At 41.9% G+C, this 10,000-nt stretch overlaps 1 protein-coding gene across 2 annotated transcripts in view; it reads right to left on the bottom strand.

The window, feature by feature from the left end:
* Positions 1–10,000, bottom strand: part of LOC127638944 (epidermal growth factor receptor kinase substrate 8-like) — a 53,004-nt gene that overhangs the window by 14,499 nt on the left and 28,505 nt on the right. For both annotated transcript variants that reach the window (XM_052120720.1, XM_052120721.1), the window contains 7 exons: positions 9,867–10,000; positions 9,703–9,785; positions 9,494–9,621; positions 9,229–9,302; positions 5,041–5,167; positions 1,240–1,328; positions 847–921 (listed from right to left, as the gene is read on the bottom strand). The exon at positions 9,867–10,000 is cut by the window's right edge and continues 16 nt beyond it. In XM_052120720.1, coding sequence (XP_051976680.1) covers positions 847–921; positions 1,240–1,328; positions 5,041–5,167; positions 9,229–9,302; positions 9,494–9,621; positions 9,703–9,785; positions 9,867–10,000 — 710 coding nt within the window. The remainder of the gene's footprint in view (positions 1–846; positions 922–1,239; positions 1,329–5,040; positions 5,168–9,228; positions 9,303–9,493; positions 9,622–9,702; positions 9,786–9,866) is intronic.

Below are 10,000 nucleotides of genomic sequence, written 5' to 3'. Positions count from 1 at the left end.
ATAGAGTGTGTGTTTGTATATAGAGTGAGTGTGTGTGTGTATAGAGTGTGTGTCTGTGAGTGAGTGTGTGTATATAGAGTGTGTGTGTTTGTATATAGAGTGAGTGTGTGTATATAGAGTGAGTGTGTGTATATAGAGTGTGTGTTTGTATATAGAGTGAGTGTGTGTGTGTATAGAGTGTGTGTCTGTGAGTGAGTGTGTGTATATAGAGTGTGTGTGTGTATATAGAGTGAGTGTGTGTGTATATAGAGTGAGTGTGTGTCTGTGAGTGTGTGTGTGTGTATATAGAGTGAGTGTGTGTATATAGTGTGTGAGTGTGTGTTTGTATATAGAGTGAGTGTGTGTTTGTATATAGAGTGAGTGTGTGTGTGTATATAGAGTGTGTGTGTGTCTGTGAGTTTGTATATAGAGTGTGTGTGTGTGTATATAGTGTGTGTGTGTGTCTGTGAGTGAGTGAGTGTGTGTATATAGAGTGTGTGTGTGTGTGTGTCTGTGAGTTTGTATATAGAGTGAGTGTGTGTTTGTATATAGAGTGTGTGTCTGTGAGTGAGTGTGTGTGTGTATATAGAGTGTGTATGTGTGTGTGTCTGTGAGTTTGTATACAGAGTGAGTGTGTGTGTGTGTGTGTGTGTGTCTCTGTGAGTGTGTGTGTATATAGAGTGTGTGTCTGTGAGTGAGTGAGTGTGTGTGTGTGTATATAGAGTGTGTGTCTGTGAGTCTGTATATAGAGTGAGTGTGTGTGTGTGTGTCTGTGAGTGTGTGTGTATACAGAGTGAGTGTGTGTGTGTTAACAGAGGTGTAGCTCAACATGAACACTACTGTATGATCAAACAGAGGAAGTATTACCAGTCTGAGAGGATTAAACAGGAAGTGAATCAGATCCACAGCGTTCGGATTCTGAATGTGATTCTTCAAATTTCCCTGAAACAATAAACAACAATCACAACACAACACGTCTAAACATCAGAATCTGTATTAAAATAGATTCTCCATATGTAAAATATTGATTCTATGAATTATACAGTCCAACAGCACTCTCAGTTGTATTAAGTGTATACTGTGTTGTGTAACGAGATGTGTAAACGGTGTAAATCGGATGTTTATTGTAATTGTCATGTTGCACGTGTGTATATGGTTGAGTGACAATAAAGTGATTTGATACAGGACAATGAGATTTACAATCGAGGTCAAATATATGCGATCAAAAGTTGTCTGTTGTTCACTGTAAATGTCACTCACCAGCAGGTTGAAGGAGTGTTTGAATTTCTGCAAACAGTCGACAAACTCGTCTTGAGATGCTGGTTTTGCTCTAAGAGACAAAACTCCTTCTGTTCAAATCAACACAAACACACACAACAACAATCAACACACCGTTCACAACAACACAAACACACACAACAATCAACACACCATTCACAACAACACTCAACACACACCATTCACAACCACACACAACAACAATCAACACACACTGTTCACAACCACACAATAACAATCAACACACACCGTTCACAACAACACTCAACACACACCATTCACAACCACACACAACAACAATCAACACACACTGTTCACAACCACACAATAACAATCAACACACACCGTTCACAACCACACACAACAACAACAACACACAATAACAATCAACACACACTGTTCACAACCACACACAACAACAACAACACACAATAACAATCAACACACACTGTTCACAACCACACACAACAACAACAACACACAATAACAATCAACACACACCGTTCACAACTACACACAACAACAACAACACACAATAACAATCAACACACACTGTTCACAACCACACACAATAACAACCAACACACAATAACAATCAACACACACCGTTCACAACTACACACAACAACAACAACACACAATAACAATCAACACACACTGTTCACAACCACACACAACAACAACAACACACAATAACAATCAACACACACCATTCACAACCACACACAATAACAACCAACACACACCATTCACAAACACACACACAACAATCAACACACACCATTCACAACAACACTCAACACACACCATTCACAACCACACACAACAACAATCAACACACACTGTTCACAACCACACAATAACAATCAACACACACCGTTCACAACCACACACAACAACAACAACACACAATAACAATCAACACACACTGTTCACAACCACACACAATAACAACCAACACACAATAACAATCAACACACACCGTTCACAACCACACACAACAACAACAACACACAATAACAATCAACACACACTGTTCACAACCACACACAACAACAACAACACACAATAACAATCAACACACACCATTCACAACCACACACAATAACAACCAACACACACCATTCACAAACACACACACAACAATCAACACACACCATTCACAACCACACACAACAACAACAACACACAATAACAATCAACACACACTGTTCACAACCACACACAATAACAACCAACACACAATAACAATCAACACACACCGTTCACAACCACACACAACAACAACAACACACAATAACAATCAACACACACTGTTCACAACCACACACAACAACAACAACACACAATAACAATCAACACACACCATTCACAACCACACACAACAACAATCAACACACACTGTTCACAACCACACAATAACAATCAACACACACCGTTCACAACCACACACAACAACAACAACACACAATAACAATCAACACACACTGTTCACAACCACACACAATAACAACCAACACACAATAACAATCAACACACACCGTTCACAACCACACACAACAACAACAACACACAATAACAATCAACACACACTGTTCACAACCACACACAACAACAACAACACACAATAACAATCAACACACACCATTCACAACCACACACAATAACAACCAACACACACCATTCACAAACACACACACAACAATCAACACACACCATTCACAACAACACTCAACAACAACAATCAACACACACCATTCACAACAACACACAATAACAATCAACACACACCGTACACAACCACACACAACAACAACAACACACAATAACAATCAACACACACTGTTCACAACCACACACAACAACAACAACACACACCATTCACAACCACACACAATAACAACCAACACACACCATTCACAAACACACACACAACAATCAACACACACCATTCACAACAACACTCAACAACAACAATCAACACACACCATTCACAACAACACACAATAACAATCAACACACACCATACACAACAACAATCAACACACACCATTCACAACCACACACACCGTTCACAACCACACATACAACAACAATCAACACACACCGTTCACAACAACAGTCAACACACACCGTTCACAACAACACACAATAACAATCAACACACACCATTCACAACCACACCCAATAACAACCAACACACACCGTTCACAACAACACAAACACACACAACAACAACAGTCAACACACACCGTTCACAACAACACATAATAACAATCAACACACACCATTCACAACCACACCCAATAACAACCAACACACACCGTTCACAAACACACACACAACAATCAACACACACCATTCACAACCACACACAACAACAAACACACACCGTTCACAACAACACACAATAACAATCAACACACACCATTCGCAACCACACAAAACAACAACAACCAACACACACCGTTCACAACACTCAACACACACCATTCGCAACCACACACAACAACAAACACACACCGTTCACAAACACACACAATAACAATCAACACACACCGTTCACAACAACACACAATAACAACCAACACACACCATTCACAAACACACACACAACAACAACAATCAACACACACCATTCACAAACACACACAATAACAATCAACACACACCATTCACAAACACACAAAATAACAATCAACACACACCATTCACAAACACACACAATATCAATCAACACACACCGTTCACAACAACACACAATAACAATCAACACACACCATTCACAACCACACACAATAACAACCAACACACACCGTTCACAAACACACACACAACAATCAACACACACCATTCACAACAACACTCAACAACAACAATCAACACACACCGTTCACAACAACACACAATAACAATCAACACACACCGTTCACAACAACACACAATAACAATCAACACACACCGTTCACAACAACACACAACAACAATCAACACACACCATTCACAACCACACACACAACAACAACAATCAACACACACCGTTCACAACAACACAAACACACACAAAAACAACAATCAACAAACACCGTTCACAACAACACACAATAACAATCAACACACACCGTTCACAACAACACAAACACACACAAAAACAACAATCAACACACACCGTTCACAACAACACACAATAACAATCAACACACACCGTTCACAACAACACACAATAACAATCAACACACACCGTTCACAACAACACACAACAACAATCAACACACACCATTCACAACCACACACACAACAACAATAAACACACACCGTTCACAACACAAACACACACAAAAACAACAATCAACACACACCGTTCACAACAACACAAACACACACAAAAACAACAATCAACAAACACCGTTCACAACAACAAACGCACCCAACAACAACAATCAACACACACTGTTCACAAACACACACAACAACAAACACACACCGTTCAGAAACACACACAACATCAACAATCAACACACACCATTCACAAACACACACAACATCAACACACACCGTTCACAAACACACACAACATCAACAATCAACACACACTGTTCACAAACACACACACAACAACAACAACTATCAACACACACCATTCACAACAACACACAACAACAACAATCAACACACACCGTTCACAACAACACACAACAACAACAATCAACACACACCGTTCACAACAACACACAACAATCAACACACACCATTCACAACAACACACACACTGAGTGAACGCACCTCCTGGCCCTTTCTTTTTACTCTTCTTAGATTTCTTCCGTTTGTCGAGTTCACTAAATGCTTCGGCAGATTTCTGAAGTTTAGTGACGAAGTGTTCGATGTCGTCTAGAAGATGATTCAGGATTTGCTGTAAAACACACGGCAGTATTTCATCATACGTGTGCAACAATTTTCTGAAACAACCATCAATCAAACTTCAATTACACTGTGAAATTAAAGTCAACATGAAACTTCATTCACATCTAGGAGTGCACCGATCTGATACCTGGATTCGTCGTGGTCATTACCGTTAGCTCCAGAACTGAAATATGACTCTTTTATTTAAAGTGTCTTGAAGACATGCGACAACTTGTGAATCTCAAAAGATAAATATTTTGGGAGAAACCAGACTCACTGTGGGGGTCAGTTCCCCTCTGACTAACCCCACCCTAACCCTAAACCAGACTCACTGTGGGGGCCAGTTCCCCTCTGACTAACCCCACCCTAACCCTAAACCAGACTCACTGTGGGGGCCAGTTCCCCTCTGGCCAACCCCACCCTAACCCTAAACCAGACTCACTGTGGGGGCCAGTTCCCCTCTGACTAACCCCACCCTAACCCTAAACCAGACTCACTGTGGGGGCCAGTTCCCTCTGACTAACCCCACCCTAACCCTAAACCAGACTCACTGTGGGGGCCAGTTCCCTCTGACTAACCCCACCCTAACCCTAAACCAGACTCACTGTGGGGGCCAGTTCCCCTCCGACCAACCCCACCCTAACCCTAAACCAGACTCACTGTGGGGGCCAGTTCCCCTCCGACCAACCCCACCCTAACCCTAAACCAGACTCACTGTGGGGGCCAGTTCCCCTCCGACCAACCCCACCCTAACCCTAAACCAGACTCACTGTGGGGGCCAGTTCCCCTCCCGACCAACCCCAACCCCTAACCCTAAACCAGACTCACTGTGGGGGCCAGTTCCCCTCCGACCAACCCCACCCTAACCCTAAACCAGACTCACTGTGGGGGCCAGTTCCCCTCCGACCAACCCCACCCTAACCCTAAACCAGACTCACTGTGGGGGCCAGTTCCCCTCTGACTAACATCATGAATATAATGTAAATAATTACTTGTGTATAGTTAAAGTCATGGTTTAAAATGATTAAACAAAGTAAGGTTTAAGGGTCAGTATTTAAACATTGATTGTGTTTGAACTGTAAGATTAATGATTCATGTCTTTGAAGTTCATCTTGATTAACTGCAGAAGTTCACATAGATGAGATTGTCCTTGTTAATTGGCTGATGAAGAGTTTAATAGTTAGTCTATATATTCCATTATAAGATCGTAGTCCATCAATAGACGAGTTGCATCACAGTTCAACCTGGCCGGTCAGTTCGGTGAGGTTCGGTGTGGTCCCTCCTAAATCCAAGGTTCAGGCAGTGGCATATGAAGTATCTGATGTCTTATGGTTAGAGTTGGCATCAGTTCATCCTCTGAAGTCCATCATAATAGACTGAAGTGATGTTTGGCACCGGCTGCATTTAGTCATCATCATTCTGTGACATGTAGCAGTGGAGTCCAACACGAAGCATGAATGGAGCTGGATCCAGCCGGTTCTGGTGACCTCAGGATAGGAGTCCCGAGGTTGAGACAGAGAAACAAATTAAATAATAGTAGCATAGATGCCATAACATTTATTGCAGATTTATAAATCACGATCACTGTTTCTGGTTCCGGGAGACCCAACTAAAGCAGCCTAATTGTGGGTTGGAGGATAAATTAGGTGTATGTCTGGCTAAATAGATGAGTCGTTAGTCTAGACTTAAACTGAGAGAGTGTGTCTGAGTCCCGAACAGTGTTAGGGAGAATATTCCATAGTTTAGGAGCCAAATATGAAAAGGATCTTCCTCCTTTTGTGGATTTTGATATTCTAGGAACTATTAACAGGCCAGAATGTTGTGATCGTAATGAACGTGATGGAATATAGCGTGACAGAAGATCACTTAAGTACTGCGGAGACCATTCAAAGCTTTGTACGTCGTTAACAGAATATTATAATTAATGTGTAATGTAACAGGTAACAATGTAACGATGATAAAATGGGGCTAATATGATCATATTTATTGGTTCTCGTCAGCACTCTGGCTGCTGCATTTTGAACCAATTGAAGTTTATTTATTGATCTTGCTGGACATCCTCCCAGAATTGCATTACAATAATCTAGTCTTGAGGTCATGAACGCATGAATTAGTTTTTTGGCATCAGCAACAGAGAGCATGTGCCTTAATTTAGCAATATTTCTGAGGTGGAAGAATGCTGTTCTACAAACATTTGTAATTTGATTTTCAAAAGGACAGATTGGTATCAAATATAACACAAGTTCTGTCACTGTTGAAGATGATGTAACAAAACATCCATCTAGAGTCAAATGATATTTTAGTGGCTTATTATTAGAGGTTTTTGGTCCAATAATTAGAACCTCTGTTTTGTCAGAATTGAGTAGAAGGAAATTTCTGGCCATCCAATCTTTTATTTCACTGATACACTCTGATCATTTTGAGAATTGTGAAATCTCATCAGGTTTTGAAGAAATATAAAGTTGTGTATCGTCAGCATAGCAGTGGAAACTTATTCCACGATTCCTGATAATATCTCCCAAGGGAAGCATATACATGGAGAAAAGCAGAAGCCCTAAAACTGATCCCTGTGGCACTCCATATTTTACTTTTGTTTGGTTTGACAATTCCTCATTTACATAGACAAAGTGGTAGTGGTCTGCTAAATATGACCTAAACCATGCTAATGCAACTCCACAAATGCAAACATAATTCTCCAGCCTATTCAAGAGAATGTCGTGATCTATCGTGTCGAATGCAGCACTAAGATCTAAAAGCACTAGAAGAGAAATGCAGCCGCGATCTGATGATAAGAGCAAGTCATGTGTATCTTTGCACTTGTAAATTATATGTCAGATGCTCGAGCCCCTGAAATGCATTTTACAATGATGGCTGGAGTCTCGATTTCTACATTGTACATTCATATAGAATCACCAATTATTAAGGCTTTTTCAACATGATTCTCAGTGGGTGCATCACTGAGTGGAGAATCGATTGGTGATCCTTACAGGAACGGGAACGACACCCAAACGCCCTGCCAGAACCAAAGTGTGCGTGTTGCTCGGTGTACTACTCACATCTTAAACAGTATCGACTGGCTTCTCTTTCTCACTGACCTCCACTAGCGAGCGTTCAGATGTGTGTCTCCAACTCATTAACCTTCTCCGTCAGCCTGACTAATTCCTTACATTTATCACATGTGAATCCATCACTGCTGATGGAAGAAGCTATAGTAAACATGTAGCATGCATTGCAGGAAGAAATAACATGAGCAGATGCCAGAACTTACCACAACTGTTTGTTGTTGTTGTTATGGTAGTTATTGAGTGGTGAGGTTTTGAGATCAATGTGGTTCCAGATCAGCAGATGTTTGAGATTGATGCAATAATCCACGTACAACACAGTGGAGAATACGAATGCATGCAGTCGAGACGCGAGATGTAGACAAGCAGAAAACGGATGTGTGCGGTAAAATACACACAGTTGAAATAGTAGAAAAGCGGAAAAAACCCGAAGCACACAGTAAAATGGTAAAGGATAAAGCGATGAACGTATAAGAATAAGAATAAGCAGCATGCCGCTTAAAGAGTTACCGAGGTACCGAGATTCAAAAACAAATCACTTTATTGTCACATGACCATGTACACAAGTGCAACAGTGGGTGAAAGTCTTATTTACACAACACAATTTACACAGTAATAATATACAATGTACAGTAAACAATACACATAATATAGAATACACATACAATAAAGCAGTAGGTTATATTGTCCTGTATTGGCATTCAGGCTGTCGGTTGATAGCAGGGGCAGATTTAGGCATGTGCGACTGCCGGGGTCATTTTGCCCCCCCACAAGGTGGCACGAAGCAGCGGTACCCCCCCGGTCAACAACTTTGGGGGCATTCTCGTTTAGAATCACCACCACACAATGATAATAAACACACTGAATTCATGATGGAACGATTGGAGTGAAGAGATGGACGGACTGAGATGTTCGAGTCATGTATCTGTAATGAACAATGCCGGGCTCATCTCATTGGCTGACAGACAGGAAGAGGAACAGGATGTGATGTCACAGAGTAAACACTCACCACATCTCTGTCCAGTTGTGCAGCACTCATATCAGGAAACCCGTCCAGCTCCGTGTGATGTCTCTGTTTATCATCTGCACACACACACACACTCATTTATCACATGCTGTGAGAACAGGAAGTGATGCGTCCAAGGTCACACAGCAGATACAGGAAAAATGTGATGCAATTAGACTTTTGACTCAACACATTACAGCTACTGATACATTCAGCATCATTGTGACAACTTGCCCCGGTCTCCCCCACATATGAACGTCTGACTCACAGTCTGGATGCGTATTGGTCCAACTGCCCACTCGGCTCTTGAGGTTCTCTTGATTGACAGCTGCCGGAGGCTGGGGGGCGGGGCCTCCTGGGGGCGGAGGAATACTGCCGTCGCTCTTCAGGATCATTCTGAGGGACACGGAGAAACGGATGCTGGGTTACCATGGCAACAGCATCACAATTCATACAGCTGGTCAGTGACGTTCTTACAGGAGCGCCTCCGGACGTTTCTTCACTTTCCCGCCTTTGTAATCGCTGACGGCGCTCTCGATGTCCACGTGGATTAGATTGGCCTGAGGAGGTCACATGACATCATCATCATCAACACGAGGAGGAACAGTGTTGCAATTTGTGTTGCGAGAGTGTTTAAGTACCTTGATGTCGTCACACTGGAACAGGTGCAGGTCCGGTTTGCCCTGTCCGGATTCTTTACACACCAGCGCTAGTATCGAGTCATAATCGCACGCGTTCATCACGGCCTGACAGTGCTGGATGGAACCCAGAGGAA

This window comes from Xyrauchen texanus, chromosome 47 (genome assembly GCF_025860055.1).
Source record: "Xyrauchen texanus isolate HMW12.3.18 chromosome 47, RBS_HiC_50CHRs, whole genome shotgun sequence".
In the NCBI taxonomy this organism is placed as follows: domain Eukaryota; kingdom Metazoa; phylum Chordata; class Actinopteri; order Cypriniformes; family Catostomidae; genus Xyrauchen; species Xyrauchen texanus.
This window is presented reverse-complemented; position numbering and strand designations above follow the sequence as displayed.